This window comes from Brachionichthys hirsutus, chromosome 4 (assembly GCF_040956055.1).
Source record: "Brachionichthys hirsutus isolate HB-005 chromosome 4, CSIRO-AGI_Bhir_v1, whole genome shotgun sequence".
NCBI lineage: Eukaryota > Metazoa > Chordata > Actinopteri > Lophiiformes > Brachionichthyidae > Brachionichthys > Brachionichthys hirsutus.
Genome location: NC_090900.1, coordinates 16,326,938 through 16,341,683, shown reverse-complemented (window position 1 = coordinate 16,341,683; position 14,746 = coordinate 16,326,938). Strand labels below are relative to the sequence as shown.

The 14,746-nt window shown below is 56.9% G+C and overlaps 2 protein-coding genes across 2 annotated transcripts in view; both read right to left on the bottom strand.

The window, feature by feature from the left end:
- hmcn2 (hemicentin 2) overlaps window positions 1-14,279 on the bottom strand; it is a 27,702-nt gene extending 13,423 nt beyond the window's left edge. The window contains 34 exon segments of the mRNA XM_068738480.1: window positions 297-484; window positions 569-682; window positions 773-976; window positions 1,068-1,218; window positions 2,361-2,497; window positions 2,577-2,852; window positions 2,956-3,113; window positions 3,183-3,309; window positions 3,706-3,850; window positions 3,984-4,114; window positions 4,187-4,378; window positions 5,492-5,575; window positions 5,669-5,920; window positions 6,004-6,131; window positions 6,924-7,083; window positions 7,707-7,820; window positions 7,823-7,865; window positions 8,351-8,463; window positions 9,107-9,251; window positions 9,340-9,467; window positions 9,544-9,639; window positions 10,151-10,191; window positions 10,420-10,573; window positions 10,653-10,811; window positions 10,888-11,001; window positions 11,803-11,930; window positions 12,042-12,183; window positions 12,617-12,889; window positions 12,960-13,081; window positions 13,144-13,288; window positions 13,366-13,629; window positions 13,702-13,822; window positions 13,890-13,996; window positions 14,075-14,279. Of these exon segments, the coding sequence (XP_068594581.1) occupies window positions 297-484; window positions 569-682; window positions 773-976; window positions 1,068-1,218; window positions 2,361-2,497; window positions 2,577-2,852; window positions 2,956-3,113; window positions 3,183-3,309; window positions 3,706-3,850; window positions 3,984-4,114; window positions 4,187-4,378; window positions 5,492-5,575; window positions 5,669-5,920; window positions 6,004-6,131; window positions 6,924-7,083; window positions 7,707-7,820; window positions 7,823-7,865; window positions 8,351-8,463; window positions 9,107-9,251; window positions 9,340-9,467; window positions 9,544-9,639; window positions 10,151-10,191; window positions 10,420-10,573; window positions 10,653-10,811; window positions 10,888-11,001; window positions 11,803-11,930; window positions 12,042-12,183; window positions 12,617-12,889; window positions 12,960-13,081; window positions 13,144-13,288; window positions 13,366-13,629; window positions 13,702-13,822; window positions 13,890-13,996; window positions 14,075-14,279 (5,061 nt within the window).
- The window catches only part of LOC137893048 (neuronal calcium sensor 1-like), a 3,332-nt gene continuing 2,861 nt past the window's right edge, over window positions 14,276-14,746 (bottom strand). The window contains 1 exon segment of the mRNA XM_068738479.1: window positions 14,276-14,337. Within this exon segment, the coding sequence (XP_068594580.1) occupies window positions 14,276-14,337 (62 nt within the window).

The window sequence follows — 14,746 nt, the reverse complement described above, 5'->3', positions numbered from 1 at the left end:
AGTTTGATTGAAGACGTTTCACCTTCTACTAAGATACTAATACTCCTTTGAGTACAAGTATCTGGACCCTCTTCCAGTCTCTCAGAACTGAGGAAGCCTCTTGGATGAAGGTGAAACGTCTTCGATCTCGTCCAGTTGGTTCGTCCTTTTGGCTCTGCGTGATTTACCTCCACCTGGACGACTGAGAACCGACACAGACCGTAATAAAGCGAGTTTTACTGAAGGAGACCTGAGTCTGAGCCATCATCAAACAGGAAGGGGGTTTCAACCAGGTTGAGGGTCTAACAGGGGCCGACCTGCAGCTGAGTCCCGTCCTCGCTGACTTGATGCTGGGAGTCCTCGTCCACTGGACGCCCGTCTCTCAGCCAGGAGACGACTGGAGCAGGGTGTCCGGTCGCGTCGCACTGGAGGACCACCGTGCTGTTCACCACCGCTCCCCTTTCCTCCATAAACTCCTCTGACGCGCCCATCATCACAGGAGGGACTGGGAGGTAAACACATCAGACGTCCCCTTCTGTATCTAAAACTGTGGACATTTTAAGGACAACTACATGTCATGTGTTCTTACCCAGGACCTCCAGCTCAAAGTCCATACGGTCCTCCCCAGCTTCGTTAACGGCCTGACATGAGTACCTTCCAGCATCTTCTTTCTGCACCCGGGTAATCTGTAGCACCTGTCCACCTGAGAGGACGGACCCATTCACCCACACATCAGACCCAGGACGACAACGACCACACAAATGGTTCTACACAGGACGTAGTCCCCTCCGACCTGGAAGCAGCAGCGTTCCATCCCCAGCGGTGAGCTTCTGCCCGTCCTTGTACCAGGTGAGCTTGGGCGGGGGGATGGCGTTACTCTCACAGGACAGGCTGACCGGGTGTCCCAGGACCACCTCCATGTCCTGATGATCGTCACCTTCGTGTCCCAGGCCCCAGGAGGCTTCTCTGTTGTTCACCCGCTGGAAGATCGGAGGAACTGCAGAGACAGGATTGCGTTCATGTCTGATTCAGGTAATGCTTTGGACGTCATGGTACAGAGGACAGATCGCCGCTCTCAGCAAACGCACCCTGAACGGTGACGTGGAAGTCTTTTTTGTCCTCTCCTGCCGAGTTGGTGACCACACAGGTGTACTGCCCTTCGTGGGACAGCACGGCGCTCTCGAGGAGGAGGCGGTGGCCGTTCTCCTGAACGCCAGCGTGGACGTTTCCAGTCAGCAGCTACGGACGAGAAACATTTCAGATTGAGTCTGAGGCCGTGTTCCAGAAAGAAGTCCTACTGCTAAGATTAGCATCTCTTTAACAGGCTATCAGTGTTAGCATCTCTAATAGGTTAGCTCCTCCAACAAGATAAGATTGATATTCACCCCTCGAACAGGCTGGAGTTAGCATCTTCAGCCAGTAATATCAATGTTAGCTTCCAGGTTAGCACCTATAGAACAGTAGCTTCTCATACAAGCTATCAGTGATGTTATCTTAATTTACAGACTAGCATCTATGTACATTCTTCAACAAGCTAATGTTCATGTTAGTGTTGACAACAAGTTTTTGTCAATTTTAGCTTCTCCTACAGGTTAGCATCTATAGTAGCTTCTTCTACAGGTTAGCATCTATAGTAGCTTCTCATACAGGTTAGCATCTATAGTAGCTTCTCATACAGGTTAGCATCTATAGTAGCTTCTCATACAGGTTAGCATCTATAGTAGCTTCTCATACAGGCTAAAAGTGATGTTAGCTTCATTTACAGACTAGCATCTATGTTAGCTTCATGCTGTACAGACTCAACCACAGTGATGACCAGCTATTGAAATTTAGCTCAGGCCATTTGCCAACCAAATGGTTGACTGTGTTGGCAGTTGAGTTGCATTATGGGTAATATCGGGGCTCTGTATTGAGCTTAGATGGCGTCTCTGGGCCCGTTCCATTGATCTGGATCATCTGTTGACATTTTAACCTCACTTTAACACATAGATAAATTAGCATCAGTGAAAGGTACAATAAGTAAAACTCCCTCTGGATACTTGGCAGACTAAACGTCTGGCTTTTAAACCCCATTCCAGACTTTATTGTGTTTTACAAAAAGGTCAAATCAATCTAACAGCTTTCACCTAGAAAAAGAAATGTTGCACGAATCCAAAAGAATGCTCAAATATGTTCCGCTGCCCCCGTTTGGGGCCCGACACACATACGTCATGGTCGACGCTCGACTAGAAGCACGGCAGCTGAAGGACAACCTGCATTATGACATCATGTTTAATCACCTTTATGCTCCTATCATTAACAGACCTGCTCTTAAAATCTGAGCGTGGACGCTGCTGTAAGTTATCCACCTGAAAAGGTGCGTTTGAGGCTCTGACACCAACCTGTCCATCCTTAAACCAATGAACCGTGGGCTCAGGGAAGCCTTCGGTCAGACAGGACAGAGTTAAACTCCCGTTGATCCGAACTTTCACTTCCTGACTCCCAACCGTTGAAGAGTCTCCTTCGATCTGTGGCGGGACTGCAGAGAAGACATAAACAGACACATCATCAAAGGCCTGCCGGCCTCTTTATGTGGGTCCGGTACCGGCGCTGCTCACCCAGGACGCTCAGGAGGTACTGTTTGACGGTGGTGCCGGCCAGGTTGGTGGCCCTGCAGGTGTAGAGCCCGGCGCTGCCTCCCTGAGCCGGGCCCAGGCTCAGCGCCTGACCGCTGCGGGTGTACGTCAGCTGGGGACTGGACACGATGGGCTGGCTGTCCTTCAGCCAGGTGATGCTGGGCGCAGGTGAGCCCTCCACCTCACAGGGGAGGACTGTGGAGAAGCCCAGCACCACGGACACCTTTGAGGAGGCGGAGCCTTTAATGCTGGGGGGAGCTGGAGAGAAAGATACGCTAATGTTTACAGCTAACGCGTTTAAAGGTCCGTCCGGTCTCTTTGGTTCTGGTCTTTCACGTCTCGGATAAAGATCAGGTCAGACCTTGAACTGTGAGTCTGAACCGCCGCGTTTGAGTTCCTGCGTTGTTACTGGCCAGACACTGGTAAAGCCCCCGGTCCCGCAGGCGGACCGACTTCACCTTCAACACCTGCCCGTCTTCCAGGAACTCCACATGGGGGTCTCCTTCCCGGGACAGAACCCTGGAGAGAAGAAGGAGCCGTGGATGAACACGTTGGTGCCGAGTGTCACATCGCTGAGCCGATGCTTACTCTCCGTCGCGGCTCCACTCCACTGTCGGCGCCGGGCGCCCGCTGACCCGACACGGGAACTCCACCTCCTGGCCCCGCGCCACAGTCAGCTCCTGCAGCTGGGGGGTTCCAGAGATCACCGGTGGAGCTGCAACGGGGTCGACACACCAGGAGCTGAAGAACTCACTTTCCCATGTTTCTACACCATTATGGTGATTTTGGGTTCTTAACCCAAAAGCAGGTCAATAAACCGGCCAGTCAATCGTTCGTAGTTCCCGTCGTTCTATAATCACCTCCTGAAACACATCTGGAGGAAACACTCGTCACACATCACACCCTGGGGACTTGGCCACACCCCCTCATTCGGGGGAAACGCTGTCATGATTCAGACTCCTCCCCGTCATATTTCAGGATTCAAAGGTTTTTTCTTCCAGCAGAGATCCAAAGATCTTTCATTTAGATCAAAGCGATCATTTCTGCGTGAAGCGCTCCTTTAAAGCCCGATTCACTCTCAAAGCGGAGTGACACTGGTTTCTGTGCTCACCTTGCACCACGATGTTAAACTGCCTCCGGGCCGCTCCGGCGGAGTTCTCCGCTTTGCAGGAGAATCTTCCTCCGTGTTCCTGCTGAACTCTGTAGATCCTCAGCGTCCTGTCCCCGTCCTGCAGGTAAAGCCCAGGACCGTCCACCTGGACCGGGACAAACGTGCTGCCATGTTTAATTGTAATTGGAAAAAGAACCACTTGGTGGCATTGTGCTGTCGGATATCAACAGGATGTGGGCACGTGTAGGCCAATCGGAACGTGGGTTGGGAATGCTCACAGGATGACCGTCTTTCGTCCAGGAGACGGTTGGAGGCGGGATCCCGGAGGCTTCACAGCCCAGCGTCAGAGGCTGCTTCAAGGTGACCGTGAGGTTGGGGGGCTGACTGTCGTCCTGGATCTCTGGGGGGACTGAAAAAGACAAGACGTGTTTAAATTCAGTTGGAGGTCCGCGGGAGACAAACGGCACGACTGGATCCTGACCGTTCACTTTCAGCCGGGTCTTCCTCTCCACAGATCCGCCCTCATTGGTCGCCACGCACTTGAAGTCCCCGCTGTGGCTAGCCCTAGCCGTGCTAATCACTAGCGCCCCGTCCCTCGCCACGGAGAACTCCGATTGCCCTGAATGTATTTCCAGGCCATTCTTGAACCAGCGTACCTTTGGAGGAGGTGAACCTGCAGGGGGGGGGGGGGGGGGGGAGTATTCTCAATGACTATTAACAGACTTTTACTGATCTCAGCTGACAGACGTGAGACACATGGTCCTGGAGGGACGCGAGACGGGTCCTTCTAAACACTCCCGTCACGATTTATTACTGAACACAGGCTGGCTGCAGGAAGGCAGGGTGGGGGGGACGGGGGGGGGGGGGGTCCGACAGCCCCGGGCCCCAGCAGCGCCGTGATCCAAACACAGAGGTGTTAAAACACAAACCGTAGGACGAACAGCACCGGAGAGGCAGGCGGTCCGCGCTCACCATTACATTCCGCTGAGGTCAAGTCACGTGTGAGAACAGCTGTTCCCACGGCGACGGAAATACACTCCATTAGTGCACGTTTACACTTTTCATTTAATCTCTTTTACGGGTTTTACCAAATCAGTGCCACTATAAAATGTCTCATCTAGGAGGAAGTCACAACGAGGACGTCTCAGCAAGGACGTATCTAGGAGGACGTCTCAGCGAGGACGTCTCAGCGAGGACGTCTCAACAAAGACGTCTCAGCGAGGACATCTCAGCGAGGACGTCTCAGCGAGGACGTCTCAACAAAGACGTCTCAGCGAGGACGTATCTAGGAGGACGTCTCAGCGAGGACGTATCTAGGAGGACGTATCTAGGAGGACGTCTCGGCGAGGACGAGCATCGTTTCTGCTTCTCAACAGCTCGCATGGCGGTGCTTCTGTAAGGAGGGGCGGAGTCTTCTTCCTCTTCCTGTCCTTCCCGCTACACCCGAGACGTCTCCGTCCTTCGTCTTCCGGGCGGCAGCCCGTAATTAGGATTCATCTCCCAGCAGGCCTCGGGACAGAGGACAGCAGATGTGAGGCGGCGACAGACGGCCGTTTCAGCTGTCGCTCCGCGTTCGGCTGAGGCCTCGCCTCCTCGCTCCGAGGTGGTTGCCATGGCGCCGCTGCACACAAACAGTACCTGTTCGCACGGAGGCGCCTATCGCTGCATCTACAGACAGACGCTCGGCGGGTTCCGCGCTTCAGCAGCCGCTTCACGTCCTCGTCGCCGCTCAGAGACGGTGAAACGCCAAGGCGGCGGCCTGACGCATCAGCCAATCGTTTCCTACCTTCAGCGGGACAAGCGATGATGACCTCGCTGTTCGCCACTTCCTCCAGGATGGCATCTCCGGGTTCGGCGAAGGACGGGGGCTCTGCGAGGACAGCGAAGCGTGCTCAGTGCTGCTGCTGCTGAACATTAAAGCAAAAGTGTCCCGGCTCAAAGGGAGACATCAAAGGACATTCACCCAGGACCTGCAGCCGGATCTCCCGGGTCTCCTCCCCGGCACTGTTCCGGGCCACACACCGGTACGTGCCCTGCTCATCCAGGCTGACCCGCTGGATCCTGAGAGGCGTGGCGTTCTTCGTCCCAACAGGACGCCCGTCGTGGAACCAGCTGACTTCAGGACTGGGTTCTCCCTGGACCACACACGGCAGAGTCACCGCCTGGCCAATCAGAGCTTTGAGGAGGGGCGGGGCCGGCTGGATCCTGGGCTTCGCTGAGGTCAGAGATAAATAAATACCTGTTATATTTAAACATGCCAGGGATTCATCCGGAGGAAGAGGAGGGTCCCACACTCACCTTGGACCTGTAGCCGGTAGCTGAGGGACACGCTGCCCGCCGGGTTTTCAGCAGAGCAGGTGTAGAGTTTACCATCAACCAGGCGGACATCAGTGATCCTCAGAGAGCCCGAAGGCAGAACGGTGAACCTGGGAGCGGTTGGGGTCAGAGGTCAAGAGCTGGAGGAACGAAGGTCTGCAGGTCCAGAGGTTGGACATACGAGCGTAGAGACGGGGGACACACGCGGACGAAGCGGATGAAGCAGCTAACGCTAGGCTAACTGTAGCTGCATCCATGCATAATGAGCAGCAGTGTAAACACACCTGAGTGATTTACCTCAGATACGTGTGTCTGAACTACGGCAATATCTTGGGGGGGGGGGGGCTTCCATATCAGCAGCACGTATTCTGTAACTGCCCCCGCCTCCTCAAACAGCCCGAGGAGGGGCAGCGGCGTCCAGCATCACGCTGGTGACAAGTCATCAGACTAACTGAGGACAAACGGGCCCCAGGATCCGCCTCCTGCCCCCCCCCCCCCCCGTTTCCTGTAGCTGGAATAAGCCCACTCAGCTGTTCGTTTCCGCGGGTCCTTTGGCGAGGTGGGGGTCGTTCACAGAGACGTGTTATTCTCATCAGACGGTACCAGTAAAGAGTCAGCATGCTCCGGGAGACCCCCCCGCCAGGCAGGGGGGGTCAGCTCCTCCCGTTTCCACCCCCACCTCATCCGACATGCAGCATCTGAGTCGCTGTTCAGAACCGGCTGGCCCGTCTGCGTCCGGGATAGCCCCCCCCCCCCCGTGTGATACCAGATGTTCCTCCTCTGTAGGCCGCTGAGTGAAGACCCCCCCCCCCACGCAGCTCTCTGGTGAACCGCTGCTCCCCCGCTAGCAGCTTCAGCCACAGCTAAGTTAACTAGTCTTCCTGCACCTTAACTAGACTCACCCAGCGGTGACGGGGGGGATGGGATGCCCGTTCCGGCTCCAAGTCACCAGTGGGGAGGGGCTCCCCTGGGCCTCGCACGGCAGAACAATCTCCGCCCCCACCTCCGCGGCCATCTTTACTGCATTGTCACGCCCGCTCACGCCCACGATCTTCGGCATGGCTGGAGGGGGTGGGAGAGAAACAGCGGGTTTGGTTCTGACCCATCATCCTGTGTGACTGGACTTGTGGAGATCATCCAACCCAAACCCAAACCCTAATCCTAATCCTAACCTAAACCAAACCCAAACCCTAATCCTAATCCTAACCTAACCCAAACCCTAATCCTAATCCTAACCTAAACCAAACCCTAATCCTAATCCTAACCTAAACCAAACCCAAACCCTAATCCTAATCCTAACCTAACCCAAACCCTAATCCTAATCCTAACCTAAACCAAACCCAAACCCTAATCCTAATCCTAACCTAAACCAAACCCAAACCCTAATCCTAATCCTAACCTAACCCAAACCCTAACCTAACCCAAACCCTAATCCTAATCCTAATCCTAACCTAACCTAACCTAACCCAAACCCAAACCCTAATCCTAATCCTAATCCTAACCCAAACCTAATCCTAACCTAATCCTAACCTAACCCAAACCCTAATCCAACCCAAACCCCAGCCTTAATCCCATCACGTCTTTCCCTGCTCCACAGGTTCCTTTTTTGTGTTTATAAATCAGACGGCCAATCACAAGTGTTTAAAGCCGGATTATCCCGATCAGTCACGCCGTTCTTCTCTTACTGTTGACGCTGAGCTGGATCTCTCGACTAGCGTAGCCCACGGGGCTGGTGGCGGTGCAGACGTAGACGCCTGCGTCGTCAGAGGTGGGGTGGGGGATGTGGAGGTGCCCCCCGGGTCTGAGTGAAGCGGAGACGGGTCCCTGGGCAGCGTCCTCCTCCCCTGGAGACGAGAAGACAGACCGGACGTCCTAAAACAAAAATCTTTTTTTTACATTTGATCGCAATAAGTTACGATTGAAGGTGGAATTAAAATCAAAGGAGCTACAGAAATGCTCTGTTGACTAAAGAACATTCCATCGCCATGGTGACGAGAGAACAACGTCTGACTGTTCGCTGACACAGGCAGTGTCTATTATTAGCATCGCTCCAATAATGCTAATAGCCTATCGATGAGCTGCTCCCTCCTCCAGGCCTGCGTCCCGTCACCACAGCAGGACGGATCGGGATCGGGATCGGGATCGGGATCTGGATCTGGATCGGGATCGCTTTCATCCTAAACCTGTTTCTTTAGATAATCCTTCCGCAGGTTTCGTGATGTTTCATTTGAAGATGGCTGCCAAGAACCTCACCAGATAGTGTGGGAATAAGCGATCAATAAATCACGCATGGATACACGGTGGGTTTATGGGATGCAGCCAGCCCTACCTTCGTCCAGGCGACGCTTGGCTTGGGAACGCCGCTGGCCTGACATGAGAGGGTGATGGCCACGCCCTCGTTGGCTACGTAGTGGTACGGGCCGGCGTCGATCTCAGGGGGCACTGTGGAAGAAGTAGGTCACACAACACAGCTGTCTGATTGGCCGGGAGAGGCGGGCCTATAGCATTATCGCTAGCGCTAGCCGGCCGGCGCTGTCAGCGCTGGAGGCATTTCTTCATGAGCAGTAATCTGTCCCGTCTGTCATCAGGAACTAAATGCCCTTTCATTAAAGGTGCAGGTAATGTCCCTGTGATGACAGCAGGGGGTCAAGCCGTTGCCATGGTTTCCATGCTGAGTCAGCACACAGCTGTCCTCGTCGTAAAATACGGTCCAACCTGCCAATGGTTTTCTTTCTGAGAGTTAGAGGAGCTGGAAGCGGGAGACGTTTAGCGTAGCTTAGCCTAGAGGCAGACAACAGGAAGCATGAGGGTTGATGAAGCTCAAAGCTGAATCCCTCTCAACGTTATTTAAGACACCTGTAAGTCAAAATTTAGGGTAAAAAGAAAGACTAACACTTAGTTAGCTCATAGAATGAAAAGGATGTAGGTATGCTAATGCTAACAACGCTAACAAATTAATGACTACATTTTACATCACACATTAGCTAGCTTTGATGCTATCCAGCGCTAGGCTACTAGCATTAATAGCGTTAGCCACGCCGATCGTATCTTGCTTACGTCTTCGACGGGCGTGTTTTAATCGTACCGTGGACCTCCAGGCTGACTGTGATGTTCGTGGCTCCCGCTACATTCACTGCGGTGCAAACGTATGTCCCAGCATCCTCTGGGGCGGCCCTGTCAAGGTACAAACTGCCATCGCTCCTCACGAAGACCCTCCCATTCAGCTGAACCTGTGCAGAACAAAGATGGCAGCCGTCAAACAGGAAGTCCGTCTGTGGTGTTGAATGCAGCTGGATGCTACGTGCTAGTCATCCTCACAGCCTTTCCATTGTGGGACCAGTGCCGCTCTGGAAGAGGTATCCCATCCAGCAGCATGCAGGGGATGCTGAGGGACTGGCCGGCGCCGGTGGCGACCACCGGCGCACCGTGGGCCAAGAGCGGGGGCTCTGCAGAGAAATGTGTCCACAGTCAGTTTTGGAGACGCCGTCTTTGAAACATACGAGCGAGCTGAGACCGGCCTACCGAGTCCAGTGACACGAACTCTGGCCTCCGCTGTGACGCTTCCAAACCGGTTTGTGGCCCTGCAAACGTACGTCCCCTCATCGTCCAGCCAGACACCTGCAGTCAGTCACATCTTTAGCAGCACACCGTGTCCCCACCGCGGGGGGGGGGACAGCATTATCCAGAGGAATAAGTCCGTGCTAATAGCAGTTAAGTCCTCTTCTCCATAACAAGTGCTAGTGTTGGTTTGTCTATGCTGTAATTAAGAGCTAAAAATAGCAGGACACGGGATTAACGGGGTTGGTCCAGCTGCCAGTGGGACACGGCCGTCCCACTCTGGACGGTTCAGCGCCGCGTCCAAACAGCCGGCGACACCGCGTCAACCGTCAAAGCAAAAAACGAGCAACACAAGATGGAGGGAGACGATTTGTTAAACAGCGACAGCTAACGGGGTCAGACGCAAGCTAATCAAATATGGCTGCTCCTGTCCAACAACCTGTTCAAGCAGATAGCGGGGGGTCAGGGTTAGGGTAAGGATTGGGGGGGGGTCAAGGTTAGGGGTTTGTGGTTCTTCTCAGAAGCACTCAGTAAAGGAACTGTGCCTGCAACCCACAGCTGTGTAACTCACTCTGGATCAGCAGGTGTCCGTTCTGGATCAGGGGCTGTCCGTTCTGGATCAGGGGGTGTCCGTTCTGGATCAGGGGGTGTCCGTTCTGGCTCAGGGGCTGTCCGTTCTGGTTCAGGGGCTGTCCGTTCTGGATCAGGGGCTGTCCGTTCTGGTTCAGGGTGTGTCCGTTCTGGTTCAGGGGCTGTCCGTTCTGGATCAGGGGCTGTCCGTTCTGGATCAGGGGCTGTCCGTTCTGGATCAGGGTGTGTCCGTTCGGCAGCTGTGTCCTGCTGTGACCTTCCGTCCCGGTGAGATTCTGCCCCCCGTCCCGTCTGTGCCAGGTGACGGTCGGCTGCGGGACGCCTCTGGCGATGCAGGGGAGGGAAATGTTCTCGCCTACGCTGGCTGTCACGTCGACAGGTGCCTCAGAGAACGACGGTCCCACTGTGGGGGGAGGGGGGCGTTTGATTTGTACACCTCATCAGAAATAGAAGCGTCGTGTAGATGCTCTGGGTGGCCTGACCTCCAACCTCCAGAGTGACGGTCCCGGCGGAGGTCCCAGCAGAGCTGCTGGCCACACAGCTGTACTGACCGGCGTCCCCCGCCTGCACCCGTCGGATGTGCAGCGTCCCACGATGGACGTCCTGCTCCACGAAAGGAGCGGAGCCCACCGCCAGCTCCCCTGGGAACACAGAAATCCAGCCGGTTCTGTCTGCTCTGCCAGGTGTATGTCCGCTCTACGTTTGACCAGGACTCACCTTTAAACCAGTGGACGAGGGGCGGGGGGGCGCCGCTGGCCCGGCACTCCAGAGCCGCGTCGCCGCCCACGGACACCAGGGTGGTGCGCTGCGTTACGGTTATTCTGGGCGCCTCTGGACCAGAGAGCAGGATCTCAGTTTGCAGCATTTACAGGATCTAGAGCAGCTTCTACACACCGGTGTCAGATTACGTGCTGCCGTGATGAGGCATGAGGGACCCGGTGAGCGAGGGGGTCAAGGGTCAAGGGGGGGTCAATGAGGTGTAGCGAGAGGGTCAAGGGGGGGTCAATGAGGCGGCGCAAGAGGGTCAAGGGGGGGGTCAATGAGGCGGAGCAAGAGGGTCAAGGGGGGGTCAATGAGGTCTGTCATTATGTTGGCGGAAAGCACTTCCTGTTACGGTGGGCAGATTCCTCTCAGGATTAAAACGCCGGTTCCGGTCCATAAATCTCGGGTTAGGGTTAGGGTCACAGAGGGCGCCGGTGTCAGACGGGTCACAGAGGGCGCCGGTGTCAAACGGGTCACAGAGGACGCCGGTGTCAGACGGGTCACAGAGGGCGCCGGTGTCAGACGGGTCACAGAGGGCGCCAGTGTCAAACGGGTCACAGATGGCGCCGGTGTCAAACGGGTCACAGAGGACGCCGGTGTCAGACGGGTCACAGAGGACGCCGGTGTCAGACGGGTCACAGAGGACGCCGGTGTCAAACGGGTCACAGAGGACGCCGGTGTCAGACGGGTCACAGAGGGCGCCGGTGTCAGACGGGTCACAGAGGGCGCCGGTGTCAAACGGGTCACAGAGGACGCCGGTGTCAGACGGGTCACAGAGGGCGCCGGTGTCAAACGGGTCACAGAGGACGCCGGTGTCAGACGGGTCACAGAGGGCGCCGGTGTCAGACGGTCCATTCGTGTTTCTCTTACCTGTGAAAGTCAGAAGCGCCGTCTGGGATGAAGTCCCAGCCTCATTGGCTGCCAGACATGTGTAGTTCCCAGCATCCTCTGGGAGCGCCGCTCGGATGGTCAGAACGCCGTCCCGGTCCAGACTCAGCCTGCACCGGAGAGGATTCACGTCTGATTACACGAGCAGATGCCTGGAAGTAAAACTCAACGAGGGCGGGGGCTCCGAGCCGGGGGGGGGCCGGGGGGGTCGAGTCCCTTACCTCGAACGATTAGTGACGAACATGTTTCCATGGCTCCAGGAGAGCTGAGGGGGGGGGGCGCCGGACGCTGAGCAGACCAGTCGGATCTCGTCCCCTCTGGAGAACGTCTGGCTCCGGGATCGGACGACCACCGAAGGAGCCGCTGCAACGGAAGCAGAACGCCGTCGATGACTCACGGCTCGCCGCCGCGGCATGATGTCATTACAACTTCAGACGGGTCGGTTCTGACGGGTCTGCTCTGACGGGTCGGCTCTAACGGGTCGGTTCTGACGGGTCGGTTCTGATGGGTCGGTTCTGATGGGTCAGTTCTGACGGGTCGGTTCTGACGGGTCGGTTCTGATGGGTCGGTTCTGACGGGTCTGCTCTGACAGGTCTGCTCTGACGGGTCGGTACTAACGGGTCGGTTCTGACGGGTCTGCTCTGATGGGTCGGTTCTGACGGGTCGGTTCTGACGGGTCGGTTCTGATGGGTCGGTACTAACGGGTCGGTTCTGACGGGTCGGTTCTAACGGGTCGGTTCTGACGGGTCGGTTCTGACGGGTCGGTTCTGAGAGGAGCCTGGGGGCGTTGCCGTACCTGTGACCAGCAGCCAGACGGTGATGCTGCTGTTTCCGTGGGCGTTGCCCGCCACGCAGTGGTACGCCCCGGCGTCCTGCGCCCGCACCCCGCTGACCTGCAGCGAGGCGTCGGTCAGCACCTTCACCCGCCCTGCACGGCCGCGGATGACCCGCCCCGCCCGCTGCCAGGTCAGGTTGTGGCGCATGGAGCCCTCCACCTGGCAGGACAGCAGGGCGACGCCTCCCACGGAGGAGGTCACATTAGCCGCTGGCTCCAGGACCGGAGGAGGTTCTGTTCACCCGAAACATCAAAGCGTTACCAGCGGCGAGCAAAGATGACGATGTTCTGAAATGGACCTTACCTCGGACGGTCAGCTCCGTGAAGGCCCGCCCCCGTCCGGCGCTGCTCTGAGCCACGCACTCGTACACGCCCTCGTCCTCCGCCGACGCCCGGGCGATCTCCCATGATGCCGCGGCAGAATTCCTGAAACAAAGAGGCGCTCGATTCGTTCACCTCCAGATCGGGTTCGGGTCTGAAGGACTCACTGAAAGGGCGTCTCCTCTCCGACGGGGATCCCGTTCCGGGTGAACCTCAGCCTGTAGGGGGCGTCGCTCGTCACGGCGCAGCCAATCACGGCGGGCTGCAGGTAGACGGCCGTCACCGCTGCAGGCATGCTCACGACCGGAGGATCTAGGAGAGGAAGCAACGGAGACGTTGGCGAGGTGCGAGAGACGCTGCAGCCCGGGGGGGGGGGGGGGGGGTCTCGCCTGGGACGATGTTGGTGTAGGACACACTGGACAGTCTCTGGAAGCGGTAGCCGTCCTCGTCTTTGCCCGTCACCTTGATGAAGAAGCTCTGGGAAGGGGTACAGAACTCCGGGAGCCCCCAGAGTCCCTGCTGGCCGAGGTCAGGAGGGACGGGGACAGGGACAGTACGCAAGGAGCGTCCCGAGCCGGACAGCAGCTCCACGTGGCTCAGCCGGCCCGGAGGCTTCAGGCCCGTGCACTTCAACAGAACATGAGCAGGAAGTCCTGGGAGACGAGAAGGAGGTCATGAGGTCATGTCCCGGTGTGCTGCCGGTCAAACGGGGACGTCTCCGGCACCTTTGATTGGTCTCTCTCTGGTGTGACTGAACTCAGAAACGGCTTGACTGGAAAAGCCGGCCCTGAAGTCGACGCGGCTGACCCCCGTGACCCTCAGGGTGTGGCGCCCGCTGCAGCTCACCTTTGAAGACAATAGCATTCGGTTAGCGCTTTGTCCCGCAGCAAACGTCCACGCGGCAGGACGGTACCTTCAGCGTCCACGCCCCGGCTCGGGGGAACCTCAGGTTGACGACCCGGGCGGAGTTGGGAATGTTCAGCAGCTCTTTGAGGCCTTGGTCTTCGCCAACGGGTCGACCTGAAGGACGGACAAGAACGTCTCAATGTCTCCTGCTGCGTGGCGGGACAGAAACAGACAGGAGTCGGCGTTGGATACCGAAGGGGTCGCTGAGCTCGATTTGTGGCGCCGGTCCGCTCAGAGACACGGTGACCTCTCGAAGGCTGGGGTCAAAGGCCACGTCCCACGTGTTCTCCTGGGCACCGTCGTGGTCGGAGGACAGCAGGTGGACCTTCATGGCCTGAACCGTCTCCTCCACCCACTTTAAGACCTGGCGGAGGACAAAGAGGACACTTTGTGTCATGACGGAGGACGCCCCTCTAGCGCCCCCTCTGGACTGTCCAAGTCTTCCTCTGAGGACTCTAGAGGGAACGCGGGAACAGATTCCTGTCCGTGAATCACCGGCCTCGGAGGACGTTGTTTCAGGATCAGTCAGAAACAGCCGGGTCGGATTCCCGGGACGCCGGGCGGGATGAGTCACGCCCCCCCCCCCCGGGGGAAGATTACCCGACGGTGACGTAGCGGTTGACAGTTTGACCGCCGTGCTAGACGATGGTTGGACCTTCGGGGTATAAGCGTCACCAGGAAGCCGACCCAGAACCGGCGGCGTCTGCGTCTGGTTCTGGTTCTCATTCCAGTTCTGTTCCTGTTTCTGGTTCCGGTTCTGCTTCCGTCTTCCCGACGCTCAACAAGCAGCGCCGGTCTGCCGTGAGTTTGACCTCGCAGCCAGAGCGACGCTCCCCTCCTGGAGGCGGAGCCAACAGCAGCACT